The sequence below is a fragment of the Pezoporus wallicus genome, unplaced genomic scaffold, assembly GCF_028554395.1.
Source record: "Pezoporus wallicus isolate ANWC-B61680 ecotype Strahan unplaced genomic scaffold, APGP_CSIRO_Pwel_v1 contig_11438, whole genome shotgun sequence".
In the NCBI taxonomy this organism is placed as follows: Eukaryota; Metazoa; Chordata; class Aves; order Psittaciformes; family Psittacidae; genus Pezoporus; species Pezoporus wallicus.
Window position 1 is genome coordinate 1 of NW_026642744.1, and position 17,896 is coordinate 17,896.

The following is a 17,896-nucleotide window of genomic DNA, read 5'->3' on the forward strand; positions in this document are numbered from 1 at the left end:
GGGCTCCCAAATCCCGGGTGCTGCGGTCCCGGGGGGGATGTGTGTGATGTAAAACCTCGCCGGTTGTTGCGCACCCAACACCCCTCCCCAGGGGCTCTTTATTCCTTTATTTCCCCCCCCCTCCCCCCTTTGCTTCCACTTTCTACTCGCGGCCTCGCACCCAGCGGGGGCTGAGTGGGGACCCCCCCTCCCATCCCCTCCTCTCCCCCACCCCGAGCTGCAACATCCCCCATTGCTGCGGGGGTCACCGAGGCCCCGGAACCGCGGTTGGCGCCCAGCAAAGGGGCGGGACGGGGCGGGCCCCCCCGAATCCCACCCTTGTGAGAGGGGGGGGCAGCCCCGGGGCAGCGGGACCAGAGCGGGGCACGGCCTGGAGACGGGAGCGGGTGCGTGCGGGTGCGGGTGCGAGGCTGTGGAGGGGAGCTGTGGGTGCGGGTGCTCCCAGGGACGAGAGGGGCCCGTGTGTGTGCGCGGGGGTGCAAGCTCTGGAGCTGTGTACGGGACGTGTGTGCATGGGGGTGCTGTGGAGGGGACATGTCGGGACATGCTCACCAGGGCAGAGTGTGGGACACGCATGGGTGTGCAAGCTCTCTCGGGACCGAGGGTGAGACACACGTGTGCGGGGGTGCAAACTGTCCTGGTACCGTGTATGAGATGTGTGTGCAGGGGTGCAAACTGTCCTGGTACCGTCTATGAGATGTGTGTGCGGGGGTGCAAACTGTCCTGGTACCGTGTATGAGATGTGTGTGAGTGGGGTGCAAACTGTCCTGGTACCGTGTATGAGATGTGTGTGAGTGGGGTGCAAACTGTCCTGGTACCGTGTATGAGATGTGTGTGCAGGGGTGCAAACTGTCCTGGTACCGTGTATGAGATGTGTGTGCGGGGGTGCAAACTGTCCTGGTACCGTGTATGAGATGTGTGTGCGGGGGTGCAAACTGTCCTGGTACCGTGTATGAGATGTGTGTGTGTGGTGCAAACTGTCCTGGTACCGTGTATGAGATGTGTGTGCAGGGGTGCAAACTGTCCTGGTACCGTGTATGAGATGTGTGTATGAGATGTGTGTGATGTGTGGGGGTGCAAACTGTCCTGTGTACCGTCCTGGTACCGTGTATGAGATGTGTGAGATGTGTGTGTGGGGTGCAAACTGTCCTGGTACCGTGTATGAGATGTGTGTGCGGGGTGCAAACTGTCCTGGTACCGTGTATGAGATGTGTGTGCGGGGGTGCAAACTGTCCTGGTACCGTGTATGAGATGTGTGTGCAGGGGTGCAAACTGTCCTGGTACCGTGTATGAGATGTGTGTGAGTGGGGTGCAAACTGTCCTGGTACCGTGTATGAGATGTGTGTGCGGGGTGCAAACTGTCCTGGTACCGTGTATGAGATGTGTGTGCGGGGGTGCAAACTGTCCTGGTACCGTGTATGAGATGTGTGTGCGGGGGTGCAAACTGTCCTGGTACCGTGTATGAGATGTGTGTGAGGGGGTGCAACGTGCCCAGTACCGTGTATGAGATGTGTGTGAGTGGGGTGCAAACTGTCCTGGTACCGTGTATGAGATGTGTGTGAGTGGGGTGCAAACTGTCCTGGTACCGTGTATGAGATGTGTGTGAGTGGGGTGCAAACTGTCCTGGTACCGTGTATGAGATGTGTGTGTGTGGTGCAAACTGTCCTGGTACCGTGTATGAGATGTGTGTGTGTGTCCTGGTACCGTGTATGAGATGTGTGTGAACTGTCCTGGTACCGTGTATGAGATGTGTGTGCAGTGGTGTGCAAACTGTCCTGGTACCGTGTATGAGATGTGCGTGAGTGGGGTGCAAACTGTCCTGGTACCGTGTATGAGATGTGTGTGAGTGGGGTGCAAGCTGTCCTGGTACCGTGTATGAGATGTGTGTGCAGGGGTGCAAACTGTCCTGGTACCGTGTATGAGATGTGTGTGCGGGGGGTGCAGGCTTCCCTGGGGTCATGTGTAGGACACGCGTGTGCATGGGGTGCAAGCTCACCCAGGGCTGCGGTGGGACACGCGGGTGAATGCTCTCCTGGCGGCACGGGGGTCACAGGGTGTCAGCTCCCCTCAGCCTGCCCGGGGTGCAGGGTCTCTCCCTCGGGACCCCCGGCTGGGTGGGGGCTGTGGGAAGGGGGGTGCAGGCTCCCCCCTTCCCCAATCCTCACGCCCCGCTCTGCTCCCCACAGCCCCACTGCACGCGGAAGAAGGGACGTCTCCGGAGGAGGGGCCATCTTGGTTGTTGTTTGCTGCCATCCTCCCCTGCGAGACGCCCGGCTGACTTCTGCCTTCCTCCTGCTGCCTCCTCCTCCTCCCCAGCCACAGACCGGCATCCCCCGGTGCTACCTCAACGCCCCGTGCCGCGGAAGCGAAGTGACCCCCAGTGTCCTGCCTGGGTTCTGGAGTGATGGCCTATTTCCGAAGCAGGAAGAGCAAGCGGAAGGGGGGTCTCCCCTCGCCGGCAGCCTCGCAAGCAGCAGATTTGGGGGTGCTCCTCCAGGAGAGCAGTCCCCAGCCCTACGTGGAAGATGCTGTCCCCCGGCAGCCAGCGGTGGGGGACCCGGAGGAGGACATTGCTGGGTTCTGCCTTCTCCCGCGCCCCCGTAAGGGCTGGCAGCTGAGCAAGGCCCTGCGGTTCCTGTGGAACGAGTCACGTTTGAAGGATGGGAGCAAGAAGCGAGGAGCCGAGGAGAGCCAAAGAACCTCCGGGGTGCAGGCACAGGCTGCCCAGAGGTGCACCAAGCTGGAGGGGAGAGCACCGGGGCTGCCGGAGGAGCTGGGGACCAGCCAGAAAGCCCCCCAGGGTGGGGAAGTTCACAGTGCAGTCCCGTTACTTGGGTATGGCAGTGAGGATGAGCCAGTTGGTGGATGGAAAGCAAGGGATGGGGATGTGCCAAGGGAAGGTGGTATCCATGGGGATGAGATGGGTCAGACTCAGCATCTGGTCCAGGCAGGCACCCGTGGGGATGTGGAAGGAAGGACCGCTGGCTCATCCCAGAGCCTGGGCTTCAAGGTGGAGGGCAAGGATGCTGCCACCATCCCTCAAGGGGTCGGGCAGGACTTTAACCCTCTGCCAGCAGAGGGAAGTTCTGGGGATGACCGGAGGGGGAAAGTCTGGGAGAAGCTGCATCACCACGGAGAAGACATGGCGAGGTGGGAAGGGAGGTCCACGAGAGACCTGGCAGTCAGGCTGATTGAGGTGATCCTGCAGACAGAAACCAAGAGGTACCCTGTGGAGATGGGGAGCAAGAGCAACGAGCAGGAGCAGGGAGCGGGATGGACGAGAGCCAGGGTGGGCAGCTCTGCAGAGGTGTGTGCTTTGGTGGGCACTAATGAGGACGTCTCCACAGCGCAGCAGCGCCCGCAGGACCTTGCCGTGTACCGCAATGTCCCTGTCTCTGTCGCTGGGACCATGGATGGAGATACCCAGCCGGAGCCGTTTGGGGACGAGCAGATCTGGGAGGACTCTGATGATGATCTCCTGGAGCAGGGAGGTCCACCAGCAATTCCTAGTCCTTCATTGCAGATCCACTGTCTCGTGCTGGCCGGGGCCAAGAGCGAAGAGCAGTGGAGGGAGGAATTCGCAGCCGTGTGGTCGCGGCACGAGATGGACTGTGGGCTGGTGTCTGGGGAGCTGGAGGTGAGCGGAGGACCGGCGCCCTTCCAAAAGCAACCCCGACTGCCTGCAGACGAGGAAGAGGCGGTGGCGAGCATCCTGCAGGAGCTGCTGGATGAGGGCGTGGTGGTGGAAGGCAGCTCTGCCTTCAACAGCCCTTTAACGCTCACCCCAAAAAACAACGGGAGGATGCGGCTGACGCTGAGCTGCAAAGCTGTCAACAAGGCCACCCCCAGAGTGGGGGCTCCGGTATCCCAGGACACGACCAAGCTCGTTTCGACCCTCAGCCCCAAGAGCAGGTATTTCTCCGTGGTGGATCTGTCGAACGCTTCCTTCGCCATCCCCTTATCCGAAGGTTCCAGAGCCAGGTTCGCCTTCACCTTCAGGGGCCAGCAGTACCTCTTCACGCGGCTGCCCCAGGGCTTCCACAGCACAACCACCATCGTGAACCAGCGGGTGACCCAGATGCTGTCCCAGCTTGGGCAAGGAGATCAGTCTTGGGTTATTTCCCACATCGATGACATCCTCATTGCTGGGAGAAGTTACGAGGAAACCAGAGACCGAACGAAGACTGTCCTGGAGCTGATCCGAAAAACTGGCTTTAAAGCCAAGTTTGAGAAGGCGCAGCTCGTCCGGCGCAAGGTGCTCTACTTTGGGATGACCATCGGGGACAAGGGGCGAGAGATCCATGCCAGCAAGCGGGAGGACATCATCAAAACGCCCTGCCCGCAGGATGCTGACAAACTCCGCTCGCTCCTTGGGCAGTTTGGCTTCTTGCGGGATCACATCCCTGGCTTCTGGGAGATGGCCTCGCCGCTGCACCGCCTCACCAAGAAGCAGGTCAGGTGGGAATGGGGACCGGAGCAGGAGGAGGCGCTGACCCGCCTGAAAAGTGCTGTCCAGGCTGCGCCCCCCCTGCGATTCCCTGATAAGTCCCAGCCCTTCCTTATCAGGTTAACGACTGGCAAGGAGGCGGTAGGAGCCACCCTGCTGCAGGAGGATGAACGCGGCCAGCTGGTCCCAGTGGGACACAGCTCCCGCGTCCTGAAGGACCACGAGGTCTCCTGCCTGCCGCAGGAAAAGGGGTGCCTGGCAGCGGTCTGGGCCGTGCAGGCCTTCGAGACCCTCACGGGGCCGGCCCCCATCCTTATCCAGATGCCCCATTCCCCATGGAAGTATCTGCTACGGGGAGAAGCGCTGCGGTCCTGCGGAACAAAGCCACGCCCAACGCAGTGGACTTTGCTGCTGGTGAGCAACGGAGCGATGGCAAAGGGCCACCCCACTGACGTCCTGGTCCCCATCGCTCCCTCCCTTCCGGAGCTGTCCCTTGACATCCCCAAGGCCAACGTGTGGTTCACAGCCAGCAAGAGGAACTGCTCCATCGGCTTTGCTGCAGTCAACCTAGAAGAGCGGTGGCTGCTCGGGGTGAGCAAGGGTGGCTCGGTGCCAGGCGCGGAGCTGGTGGCTCTCAAGCAGCTCCTGCAGCATCACGGGCACTCCTCACCCCTCTATGTGTACATGAGCTGCTGGTCCTTGGTGGAGAGGCTGGGAAACCAGACGGGTGAGCAGGAGTGGGGAAGGTCCGGCAAGGGTTTGTGGGCAAGCATCCTCCGGTGGGTCCACAGCAACCCAGGGATGCTGCACGTCAGTTGTGTGGGAGACGACCGGAGCGAGGAGCCGGAGGAGAAGGAGTGGAACCTGAAAGTGGTCAGGAGGGCTTGGGCGATGCCTGACAGGGCTGGGGGCTACTGGCAGGTCTGGGAGCCTTCAAAGCACGAGAAGCAAGAAATAATCGCACAGTGCCACAGCTGCCTGCACGATGGGGTGGAGGAGACGCTGGCACGGGTGCGGCGGGTTGCGTCCTGGGAAGAGGACCGCAAGCAGGTATCCCGTTGGGTGCGGAACTGCCTGCAGTGTGCGGATGGAGCAGGCAGGGTGCTGGCCCAGCGGACAGAAGGGCCGTGGTCGCAGCTCCTGCTGGGCTGCATCAGTGGCCTTACCAAGACCGAGGACGGGCACTGCTTCCTCTTGGTGGTGGAGGATGAGTTTTCAGGGTGGGTGGAAGCCTTCCCGATGCGGGAGAGGACAGTGGAGGAGGCCGCCGAGGTGCTCTGCAGGGAGGTGTTTGCCCGGTACGGGACGCCTCTCGTCATCCGTTTGCCGCACGCGCCGCGCTTCCTCTGGGATGCCGTGGTGGCGGCGACGCCACTGAATGTCCCGTGGGACACGCAGCAGGCCAGCCGGAAGGGACCGGCCATGGCAGCCCTGCAGCGGCTGGCCTGGGGGGCCGGCAAGGGGTGGGTGAAGATGCTCCCCCTGATCCTGGCGGGGTTCAGATCCGTACAGGCCCAGGAAGCGGTGCTAAGCCCGTACCAAATTGGCTTCCCGTTGGAGATGCGGAGGGAGCACGGGGGGAAAGCCAACCCCCAGGGCAATGACTTTGCCTGGCTCAGCCAGCTGCAGGAGGATGGGGCCCACTACAAGCACCAGACCAAAACCGTGCTGCTGAGGAACTGCCCAGGGGGAGATGATCCATTGCCATAGCCCCCATCCCCTCCATGGGATCGCTGTGTGTGGTGTGGCGTGGCGTGAGAAAAGGGGTGCAGTGGGCTTGCTGGGGGGGTTCTAGGCAGGACCTGGGGAGCTGTTAGGCAGGACTAAGCAACGCAACCTCTTCTTGCTGCAGTGTGCAAGCACAGGGAGGGAAGACTTGCTGGGTGCACTGGTTTTGACAGGGCTGGAGTTGGTTTCCTTCCTAGCACCCAGCACGATGCTGGGCTCTTTGGGTGGGATGGTGCTGCAGGGCTTGTGGGGGGGAGCTGGGAAAACTTTTGCTGGGCACTGTGGAAGATGGCGAGCAATGGCCTTGGCATCCCTTGCTCTTGTTTTTGTGTTTTCTTTCCATCCTTTTCTATTTACTCGTTTATTAATGAGGGAAGGGGAGAGAAGGGGGGGGGAAGGAAGGTGATAGGAGGGAAGGGAAGGGATAGGGTAATCTACAGGAAAGGGAAAGGAAGGGTGCTTGGGATGTGCCATCACTCACTTGTTGTAGAGCACGATGTCAGGGATCCAAATCATCTCAGAGGGCACTCGGATGGAGGTGACATTGTCAAATTCTGCCGGGTCCCAGCGCAGTTTGTAGTCACTCCACTCCTGCAGGGAAACACAGGGGATGGCATCAGGCTGCCCTGGGTCTGGTGGGACCAAGCGGACCCAAATTCTGTGCCCCCCTTGACATGCTCCTACCCTTGCCCCAGAGAGGGAACAGGCTCCTACCTGCTTCAGCCAGACATTTGTGGTCATCATTTGGTTCTTCTCATCCTGCAGTGGGAAAGAGGGATGAGAGGAGGCAGGCAGAGACAGACCAAGGGTTTGTCTTATCAGTGCTTCAGCCCCCAGATTACAGCCTTCACTCTGTGCCCCCTGCCTCTGGGGTTCAGCTCCTGGGAGCAGCTGGTACCAGCACAAACCCAAGGAGACGCCGTGCTTCACCGGGATATCTGCTCACTAGATGGCAGCAAGAAATTGCGTTTTGCATCGTACAGCTCTGAGCTGCTCTGATGGGGGAATGAATGTGCGTGGGGAGGTGGATAGACAGGTTTGTAGGTGGATAGATGGACGGGTTGATGGGTGACTAGATGGGCAGGTAGATAAGTGCATGGGTGCATAGATGAGTGTGCATTGGACGAATGAGGGAGGGAGGGAGGGATGGATGGGGGAACGGATGGATGGATGGGCAGATGGACAAACAAGGCCAGAGGTGCCCCACGACAGGTAGATGGTGGACAAGGATGTGGCAGGGATGGAGACCTGCAGTTTTCCTTGATGGCCTCCTGCCGGCAGGGGAGGGGTTTGGGATGGAGGGTGGGAAGTCAAACACCCCACGGGACTGGGATCCCACTGGTGGGCTACGCACCACGTCGATGAGCTGCGCGATGGAGAGCCCGAACTTGACAATGACCACATCAGAGGTGTTGGGCACCGGCCGCGACCAGCGGTTGTAGCCGGTGAAGAGGTGCTTGAAGAGACGCTCCTCGGCGTGGCTGCGGGGCTGCTCCTGCAGGCAGGCACCTGCGGGGAGACGGGATGGGGATGGAGGAGACCTCGCTGAGCCCCCCTTCCGCCCCCCTGCACCCCACTGACATGGGGTGCTCATTCTGCACAAGTCCCCTCTGCTGCACCATCAGGGATGCTAAACCTCACCCTGGGATGGGGAGAAGGGGATTAGCCCCCTTGAAGCTGCCCTGTGCTCCTGCTGGAGAATGGTAGGAGATGAGCCTTGCCACGCTGGACAAGGGATCCCGCTGGAGTGGCTGAGATCCCTCTCCCAGCCCCTTCCAGCTGCTCCTACTGGTGCTAAATGGTTCAGCTTTGCAAGGTGCAGGCTGAGCCAGCCCTTGGGACCGCTGCAGGCTGTGCAGAGACCATCCCTCAGGCTGGGCTGGAGGCAGGGCTGAGAAGGAACGCAACGCTCTGTGATTAGGAATCGTTGGCGTTGGTGTTGTGCTGTCAGCTCGCGCTGCATCACTCGGCTGTCCTTGCTCGCTGCAGAGCCCCATAAATTTCCACCACCAAGTGGAGGGAGGCCAAGGGAGGGAGGGGTAAAGGGAGGGAAGGCTCTGCACAGCGGAGTGCAACCAAAGAGACCTTGTATGGGTGGCTTTGCCCTGAAGAAGGATGGGTTTATGGCCCCATAGAATTCCTGTGCCCCATGCAAGTGCTTCCCACGGGGCATGCAAGCCCAGCAAGGACCCTGGTTGTACTCTGGCCAGGAATGGAGGGTCTTAGAGGTGTCGGAGAAGACTGTTCCCAAGTGAAGGGACAAGCAAGATGCCCACCTTACGGAAGGTCTTGCATTAATGGCAGCAGGAAGCAAAATCCATCTTTTTTCCATCCTGCCCACATTTGTAGCTTGCACAGGATGGATCTGGGCTCCCAGAGCAGACCACCCCCACCCAAGTGCCTGGTGATGTCAAGCTCCTCTGCAAAGACGCAAACCCTGTCCTAGACAGTGGTAGAGGACACCACACCAGTGTGGATACTGGGGATGATGAGACTGCATGGGGTAAACTGGGAAAGAACTGGTTTTCCATGCGCATGCACTACAGCCCACTCCCTCTCCCCAGATTTATCCCCCACAGCCCCCATAGGTGACACCCATAGGAAGTTGAGACTCAAGGAAGGCAATTCAGGTCCCCAGAGCAGCCCTTACCTGCCTGGAAGGTGAGGAAGCACCACACCATGAGGGGAGTGATGCGATGGGGCAGTCTCCCCACGCTCCCTCTGACGGTGTCCCTCATGGGCCCAGCAAATTCCCCAGGAGGGACCAGGGGAAGCAAAGAGCTGAGATGCTGGTGGGCGAGGAGACTCAGCAGAGAAAACCACCACAGGGGACCTCTAACAGGGTGCTCTGTGTGTTCCCACCATCAGCCAGTGCTGGAGGAGCCATGGACAGGGCTGGATGCAGACCAGGGTGGGTGCGCAGCTCGGGATGCTCTGCAGTCACCTGCCCCTCGTTTCATTCCTGGAGGGACAGCAGAGAGCAGCACTGTCACTGCGATGCCACTGTGGTGCAGGTCTGGGAGGTGACAGTCCTGTGGTCACCTCCAAGCCATTGCCAGCTGCCAGCAGGGCTTGGAGCTGATCCAAGCTGCGACCATGGCAGAGCCAAGGGAAAGTGTCCCCAGAGCATCTGCTCCCCACTTCACGAGGGCTCCTCATGCAGGCAGGGCATCAAGCTGGGCTGCGTTGTATACAGCCAGGCAGCTGGACCCCATGACTTAAAGCAATGGGGAGCCTAGGTGTGCCCCCAAATGGTTTAATAGCAAGGATGGAGCCCAGGACTTTGACTTTCACTGGGGTGACCAGAAAACACTGGTTTCAACCATCCTTCTGCCCTATCTGTCTCACGTCCTGGGAGCACGGGAGGGGGAAGCTGCTCCAAGAGGCTGTGCTGCCCCAGATGGGCTCCTGGGGCTGGTTTCTCCAGTAGCACTCCCCTCTGAGAAAGGGAATCATTCTCTCATCATCCATCCATCCATCCATCCATCCATCCATGCAACACCCATCCATCCATGCATCTGTTAATCCATTCAACTGTGCATGCATTCATCCATTCCTCCATCCATCCATCCATCCATCCATCCATCCATCCATCCATCCATCCATCCATCCACCCACCCACTGACCCACCCATGCATCCATCTACCTAAGTGTCCATCCATACACCCACCCACCCACCCACCCATCCATCCAACAACAATCCATCCATCCATCCATCCATCCATCCATCTATATCCATATCCACCCATTCACCCATGGATGTGCTTGGTTCCCCTCCCCAACACAGCAAATCTCTCAAGGGGAGGAATCACTTGCTCTGCAGTGGCTGTGAAATCTGCTCCATCTTACAAGGTGACTCCCCCAGGAGCAGCCTCCCCTATCCAGGAGGCAACTGCATCCATCCCTGAAGAGGAAGAGTTTCCCAGCCCAGCACTGACGTTGCTGGACAAGAAGCTCATTTGGCTTAAATTCCCTCTCTGGCCTGGTAAAACCATGAAGCTCTCCTGAACTCATCATCATCTTCTGCGCAGTTATCAACTGATTAATGCAAGGATGGTGGAGGGGCTGGGAAATGAGAGGATAAACACCAGCCACAGCACTGAACTGGAGGGAAAATTATGGATGCCCTCTTCAGGATAAGATATTTACTGTACTGGAGAGTACAGGGAGTGCTGGGGGAGATTTTTGTACTCAAGGCTTTGTTATAGGGTCACCCAACTGGGGATTTCATAGGCTCCCCAAAGCTCTGATAGATATTGGAGAGGGAAAGAAGGTGACTTGGGTGATACAAAGCTGCGCCTGAAACCTCTTGTATGTGGCAAATGGGGTTGTGGGGGATACGAGGGAAGAGAAGCCCATGCAGGCTGAGCACCCGTGGGTCACTGTGGGGATGGGGATGGGTAGGATGCCAAAGGCTGGACCAGAGGGTGACGGTGACCATGCGAAGCTCTGGGCATCCCAAAATGCAGCCAGGAGGCAGAGAGAATAAATAACTTATTTACTGGATTTTAAATACAGGCAGCGGGGGATTTGAGGTTTTTAGATGGGAACTTCACGCAGAGCTGGGAAACTTTCCCTGCTGCTGCCTCCCCATTGCTCCCTGACCGTCCTCAGCCCTTTGCAAACAGCTTTAATTAAGGATATTCACAGGAAGAAACCAGCTTCTCTCCTTCCCACCCAGCCTGGACCCAGTGAACCCCCTTACCTGCTGCAGGGAGGGCAAGGAGGGGTCCCCCATTCCCGCTGCTCTGCTGGAGTTGGGATGCTGTGCCGTGGAGCGCTCCGGTGAGGACTGGGCTCCAGCGAAGGATGTCTCAGCTCTTACTCGAAGCAGTGGCAGTGACGACAGGGGCTGGGGGAGGAGGGAGAGCCATGCCCAGGCAGGGAAGGAGGGGAAGCTGGGGGACCAGGGGGAGGAAGGCTGATGGGGCAGCAGCGTTGGCAAAGCTTCCCCGGGGTTGGGAAAAGCTGGATTTGCGGGGTTTTGTCAGCCTTTTCCAAGGCAGCTCTTGGCCAGGGGGAAAGGACTTTGTGTGTGAGGATGGGGAGGGAAAGAGAAGAAGAACAGGAGCAGAAGTGCTGTGGAGCAGCGGAGCTGGAGCGCAGAATGGGGTTTTGTAGGGCACATTGCACGGGTATTGCAAAGATACTGCATGAAGCATCACGCAGGGCATTGCATGGGGTATTGCAGAGAGCCTCGCTGCCTGAGTGAGGCATCGTAAGGGGCATCACAGGGCCATTGCAAAGGTCCAGGCTCTTGTATGGCTGGGGGGGAGAAGGGGCTGCTCCCCAGTCCCCACCAGACCAAGGTTTCCGCTCTTACTCCACAGCCGTGAGATGTGAGTTTGGTGCCAGCCAAACCTGCCCACAGTCAGGACAGCTGCAGGCAGCGGCAGTATCCCCTGCTCTGGTGAAAACAGGGTGCAAGGACCTGAGGCTGGGGTGCCCCCATGCAGTTCCTGTCTCAGCCTGTGCTTGGCCCCACATAACACTGCCAATAAAGCAGTTGCAAAACTGGGGTAGCAAAGGCAGGGCAATATCCAGGATCTGGGAATGGGGCAGGGATGGGGGTAGGGGTGCTTTGGGCAGGGGAACCGGTTCTCCCACTGCAAGAGGATTGGAAACCCAGAGCTCTCCACTGCTTCCTGACCTCTCAGGCGAAGACCCAGCCTTCTCCCCAGACCAGCCTCTCCTTCCTTCCTGCGAGGAAATTTAATGTGCAACCTTCCTGCAAATGAAGCCCAGGAATGTAATTTCCAGCCCTGGGGGACCTGCCAACAATTTCCTTCCTTTCCCCTGGGAGATAAATGGAGAGACAGACCTGGGCACGGAGGGCACCTGAATCTGCTGTTCCCCTGCTCTGCTGTAGGATCCCCATCCACAAGGCTGTCCTCACCATCCTTAGAGTGCTGGATACCAGAAATCCATGGGGAAGGGGACCACAGAGCTGGTACCCTGCCATCCCACCACCCCAGCAGCAGCCAATGCCAAAGCCAGGTGGATTTTGGGTTGTCCCCTCTCCAGATCTGAGGCCACAAACAGTGTGATGTGAAGCCCTGCCCCGTGCTGTGGTGCAGAGCCCTGAGCCCAGGCCCAAGACTGACTGTGAGCCTGGAGGGTGTTCAGTGTTGGATGGACCCCCAAAGCTGGGGTAATGGGGAACAGGGGAAGATGGAGAGATGGATGCCGGAGGGATGGGGAGCAGCTGGGAATTGCAAGGACTGCTCCAGGAGATCGATCCAGGCCCACCAAAGGAAGGGAATTAGGGAGAAGAATGAGTTGAGTACAACCATAGTAAATTAATCAGGAAAAAAAGACAATCCACATTGATTTTCCTGGGGAGGAAGAAACCAGAGCTGACTGTTGGGATGGTGGGCTGGAGGCTGGGGGGTGGGAAGCATCGTGGATGCTGCAGGACCCATCTCCTTCACTGGGCTCCTGACTGGGACTGTTTTGGAGACGGAGGAGCAGCTAACACCCCAGACAAACTCACCCATCCTCCTTTTCCCTTGGACGGCAGAGGATGGAAAGAAAACAGACGCAGAGATCATGCTGACGCCTGGCAGAGTGCAATGCATCTTTATTTTGCTGCCTGCAGCTCCTGCAGAAGTGCCACTACCCTGGGGGGGTCTGCTTCTTGCCCATCCTTAGGGTGCACCATGGGGACAGCGGGGTGGCCAGAGCCCAATGTACCAGGGTGGCCCTGGCCATTCCTGCTGGAGGAACCTCTGTGCTTACAAACACAGGATTCGGAGGAAGGATTTTCCGCCTCCAGCTGCTTTTCTGCTGCCCAAACCTCCGTGGGTTGGGAGCACTCGAGTTGCCAGCTTTGATTTATTGCCTGGCACTTCATCTCCAGCCACTCTCACACCCCGTCTGCAGCTCCACCGTTACCACCCCAGGGGCGAAAACACTCTTCCAAGGCTGGACAAGATGCTCCCAAGGGTGAAGGATTAACCAGGGCTCTGCCCACACCAGTGATGCTGCTGGACCATCAGTGAGATGCCACCAAGCCCCCAGAGAGCTGGGGTTAGTTTGTAAGACCCTCTGGGGAGCCCCATGAGGTTCAGGCAAGGATCCAGGCGTGACGATGTAGCTGTTGGTAGGTGTGGCTGCCTGGCTGTGACAAAAGGGAGCCTATGTGGGTAAAGCTTTTCCAGGGAGGGACAAAGGGGTCCAGAGGACTGCTGGGGATGGGAAGGAACCGCCACAGAGAGGATTTCCCCCAGGCACAGGGCTAAACATATGCTGTGGTACCAGGCTCTGCTGTGTGATGGCATGGTGGTACCAGGCACTGCTGCAGGATAGTGTATCCAACATGGTGGATGCACCACAGTCCTGCATCTAGCTCTTGGGACCAAACATAAGAAGGATGTGGAGCAGTTGGAGTGAGCCCAGAGAAGTGCAACAAAGATGCTCTGAGGGCTGGAGCACCTCTGCTATGGAGACAGGCTGAGAGAGCTGGGCTTGTTCAGCCTGGAGAAGAGAAGGCTCCGAAGAGACCTTAGAGCAACTTCCAGTGCCTAAAGGGGCCCACAAGAAAGCTGGAGAGGGGTTTTTGACAAGGGCCTGTAGGGACAGGACAAGGGGGAATGGCTTTAACCTGACAGAGGGGAGATTGAGATGAGATCTTAGGCAGAAGTTCTTGGCTGTGAGGGTGGTGAAGCCCTGGCACAGGTTGCCCAGAGAAGCTGTGGCTGCCCCGCCCCTGGCAGTGTTCAAGGCCAGGTTGGACAGGACTTGGAGCAACCTGGTCTAGTGGAAGGTGTCCCTGCCCGTGGCAGGGGTTGAAACTGGATGAACTTTGAAGTCCCTTCCAACCCAAACCATTGGTTCCATGATTCTATGAACACCCGGGCCTTGGGTTACAGGCATCATCGCGCATGCAGTGGCATTTTATGTGCGGGCAGCAGCCTCCCATCCCATCCCATCCCATCCCATCCCATCCCATCCCATCGCTGCTGGCTCCAGCACGCAGACCACTCTGCAAATATTCCGGGCAACGTCTCAGCCCCTGGTGCTGCGGAGAGGAGCCAGGACACCCCAGAAGCCATGGAGATGAGCCAGGTTGGGGTCCTACCAGCAAGCAAGGCCATACACAGGGTGACGGTGGAGCCCATCCCTGCTGCCCTAGGGCTCAGTGGCGGTGGCAGCCGAGCTCTGCAGGCGCTGGCTGAGCTCAGCATCGAGGCGCTGTGAGGCAGCATCGAGGGTCTGGGCCAGGCGCCCGGTGAGGCGCAGCATGTGTGACACCACATGGACAGCCTTCCGCAGCCTGGAGGGAGAAGAGTGTGCTCAGTGTCCCCCCCGGCCCCACCAGCCTCCCTGCAGCAGGGTGTGGAAGGGGATGCTGCAGCACTGGGGGTCCTGGAGGGGGTCCCCACCCTGGGAAAGGAGATTTCCCAACTCCTCCATCCTGGTCAATGCATTTCTCCATCATCACGCTGTGGCTCAGCTGTGCTGGGTCACTCATTTAGGGGTGACAACCCCCCCACTCCTGACATCCCACCCCTCACCCTGCCCTCAGGGGACCCCCTTGCCAGCCACACTGCGATGGGCTTAGGGCAGAGACACTCACATGGGTATTAACAGCAGTGGCCTGCCAAGCATCCAAACCCCACATGTAACGTAAAAGCCATCATGAAGTTTATGGGAGCCATGGGGACACCTAGACTCCCCCCCCCACGTGTCTGCAGCCTGGGGCTGGCTCCCACCCATGGAGTTTGGGGTATCAGCTCCATGGAGCATCCCCATTCCCTTCCCATGGCACTTACTTCTCCTTCTTCTCAGCTGTCCGTGGGTGATCAGCCTCGGACACGTGAGCCTCCAGCTCCCTGCGGACATTATCCAGACTCTCCTGAAATTCCAGGTTGGCCTCATGGATGGCGGGCAGCGCTTCGGTGATGATGTCCTGGTAGCGGGTCTGGTTCTCCTCCAGCGTGGCCGCCATCTCCACATCCTTCAGGCTGGCCTTGGTGTCCTGCAAGAGGCTCTTGAGGTGATCCAGCTCATTGCGGGAGGCGAAGGCTGTGGGCCCGAGGGAGCTGCAGGGACTGGGGGTGTGGAAGGTGATGCCACAGCGCTGGGGGTCCTGGAGGGGGTCCCCATCCTGGGAGATGTGGTACCCCAACTCCTCCAGCCCAAAACTGGGGGTCACATCCTCTTCTGGTCCTCGCTGTGTGGTGGCAGGGACAAGGGTGCAGAGCCCCACCAGTAGGCACCAGCCAGGGCTCCCCGAGACCATGGTGTCCTGCAGGAGCAAAGAGAAAGAGGGATCACGGCTACAGGTGGGACACCCTCTGAGGCCCTTTTAGGACCTTCTGGGAACCCCCCATTTTGCACCAACAAACCCCCAAGCACCCATATTTTTCCATGCATGTGCATCTCTGGTTTCTGGGAGTTGGGATCTGGGGTGCTGTGCCCCACTCTCACCACACCATAGGGGAAACCCCCCCCGGGGATGGGGAGGGGTAGGAATGACACAGACCCTTCCTGCACCCCTGTAGTACAGCACATGGATCATAAGAGTGGGGAAACTGAAGCACAGATGAGTTAAGGTGAGGGCTGGAAGGGTTGAGGGGAGGCTGATCCTGCTCATCCCCCCCTAAAACCCCCATCCAGAGCCATGGCAAAGCAGGAGACTGCGGGGGGGGTGGGGGGGGGGGGGGTGGGGGGGTGGTGTGCACAGACAATGCGGCTCTTTCAAACCCATCTTGGCACCAGGGCCAGGGGAGCGGGTGCCAGAGGCTGCAGGCGCGACGGGCGTGGAAGAGGGGGGTCCCCACCAGCACCCTTCATCCTCCCAGCCAGTCCTGAGCCTCTCTGCAGAGGGAAGAGGGCTCCCAGGGGCATCCCCAGCTCCCTGCCAGCATCCTGAGGTGCAATGAGCTCCTCAGGTCTCAGGCCAGCACCTGGCAGGGGTGGGTTGGTTTCGATTTGGAGCGAAAGACGCCCCCAGAAAGAGGGGAGCCCTCCGGCAGGACCACAGCAGCACGGCGGCCCAGCCCTGCCACGAGTTGGCCGGGTCTCAGAGGCGTCGCCGTGCTGGCATTTCGTTGGCACGAAGGCTGAGGTTGTTCCTCCCGGCTCTTCCCACCGTAATAGCGACAGACCAGCAAAATTCTTCCTTTATCCCCTCGTTTCCCACCGTCCGAAACACGCTCCCACCTTTATGCCAGGGAGAAGCCGGAGCTGGGGGGCTGCGGAGCTGCTGCCGTCCCCGGAGGGTTGTGCCGGAGGTGCCCCCGCCGTGGTGGGAGGAGGAAAACCCTTCGCCTGCCGCAGCTCTGAGCCATGCCAGAAACCAGGGAACGGGGCTTCATCCCCCCCCACCCGGCGCTGGACCACACTGCGAGGATGCTGGGGGGTCCCCTCGGGGGTACTGGGGACAGTGGGACTTGGGGGATGAGGGCTGGGGGACACTGGGCCCCAGCAGCGGGATGCTGGGGATAAACGTATGGCTTGTCTGGGCTTGACCCCCTAAAACATCCCTTCCCAGCACAGAACAGCCCCCCCCCCCCCAGCTCGGCTGCGCTCGCAGGGGTGCAGTTCTTCCCCCAACTCCCTCCGAGCCAGCATCCCATCGCATGCCTCGCAGTGGGGAAACTGAGGCAGGGACTGGGATTGCGGCTCCCCCCCCGGCCCCGCGGCCCCGCTCACCACCGCTCCTCGACGCGGCCGTCCCGCCACGGCACCGCCAACACCGCCCCGAGACGGGGCCGGGCCATGCACACGCACACGCGTGGCCACGGCGCGTCTGGCACTGAGCACGCCAGGGCTGGCTATCAGGATGCATGGGGGGGGTCGCATGCTTCCCCTTGGGCTGCCTTTACTGGGGTTCAGGGATGGTGGTCAGGTAACATTCATGTGTGTGCACGTATGTGCTTGGCACGCGCACATGCGCTGAGCGTGCACATTCGTGCTGGATGCCCACGCAGCTGCCCGGTGGTGCACACGCATGCTTAGCAGTGCATGCATGTGCTAGGAGCACACGCACATGCCTGGCAGTGCTTGCGCAGCCTCAGGGTGCACGCATGTGCTCAGGGACAGACACACAGGCTTAACAGTGCACACGCATTGTGCCTGGTGGTGTGCATGCATGCTCAGCATGCACATGTGTGTTTCACATAGGCACACGTGTAGGCATGCATGGGCAAGGGTGTGTATGCATGTCTGCATACATGACTGCATGTGTGTGTTTATGTTCATGCATTTTTTGGTTGTGCATGTGTACATACACGTGTGCATACATGTAGGTGTGCACACGTGCATGTGTGCATATATGCATTCCTGCATGTATTCAGGCATGTGTGTGTGCATGTGTGTGCGCATCTGTGTGCACCCCCGACCCTTCCCACTCTCAGCCCCATTAGGCAGCTCGGGATCTGGGTGCAGGCAGGTTGGGTCAGTGGGTGCTGGTGCACCCTGGGGTGCTGCGGGAGCTGAGGGGGACCCCGTTAAGCGGTTATGGGCAAAACCCGCCTGAGCAGCGACAGGGAGCAGATGGGGGTACCAACGGTAGCAAAGGGGTTTCCACCGCCAGGTCGGGGGTCCCACAGCCCCACGGGACTGGGAAGGTGGCAGTGGGACGGAGAGGGACACACCCCGTGCAGGAGTGTCCTGCGGCGGGTCCCGGGCGACCGGGAGGGTGCCCACAGTGGTGGAGGCGCTAGGACCCAGCGCGGCTCCGGGGCAGGGGGCGGGGCGAGGCCTCGGAGGCGG

The 17,896-nt window shown here is 59.7% G+C and overlaps 1 protein-coding gene and 1 long non-coding RNA gene across 2 annotated transcripts; both read right to left on the reverse strand.

Moving 5' to 3' along the window:
- Nucleotides 1-6,656: 6,656 nt before the first annotated feature.
- LOC130611438 (uncharacterized) lies at nucleotides 6,657-7,640 on the reverse strand. The gene is made up of 3 exons (XR_008975237.1): nucleotides 7,530-7,640; nucleotides 6,890-6,934; nucleotides 6,657-6,766 (listed from the first exon to the last, which is right to left on the reverse strand). It is a non-coding gene; the product is annotated as an uncharacterized LOC130611438 (long non-coding RNA).
- Nucleotides 7,641-14,121: 6,481 nt separating this feature from the next.
- LOC130611439 (uncharacterized) lies at nucleotides 14,122-16,902 on the reverse strand. Its single transcript, XM_057432178.1, has 4 exons — nucleotides 16,835-16,902; nucleotides 16,343-16,556; nucleotides 14,950-15,425; nucleotides 14,122-14,450 (listed from the first exon to the last, which is right to left on the reverse strand). The coding sequence occupies exons 1-4, from the start codon at nucleotides 16,900-16,902 to the stop codon at nucleotides 14,306-14,308; spliced, it is 903 nt and encodes a 300-aa protein (XP_057288161.1). The 3' UTR covers nucleotides 14,122-14,305.
- Nucleotides 16,903-17,896: the final 994 nt, after the last annotated feature.

Excerpts from the sequence above, each read along its gene's own strand:
- LOC130611439 (XM_057432178.1), bottom strand. The coding sequence starts at position 16,902 with ATGGCCCGGCCCCGTCTCGGGGCGGTGTTGGCGGTGCCGTGGCGGGAC. Across the intron at positions 16,557-16,834 it reads GGCCGCGTCGAGGAGCGGTG|TACCCCCGAGGGGACCCCCC; the intron begins GTGAGCGGGGCC and ends CACTGTCCCCAG. Across the intron at positions 15,426-16,342 it reads GGCTTCTCCCTGGCATAAAG|GACACCATGGTCTCGGGGAG; the intron begins GTGGGAGCGTGT and ends TTGCTCCTGCAG.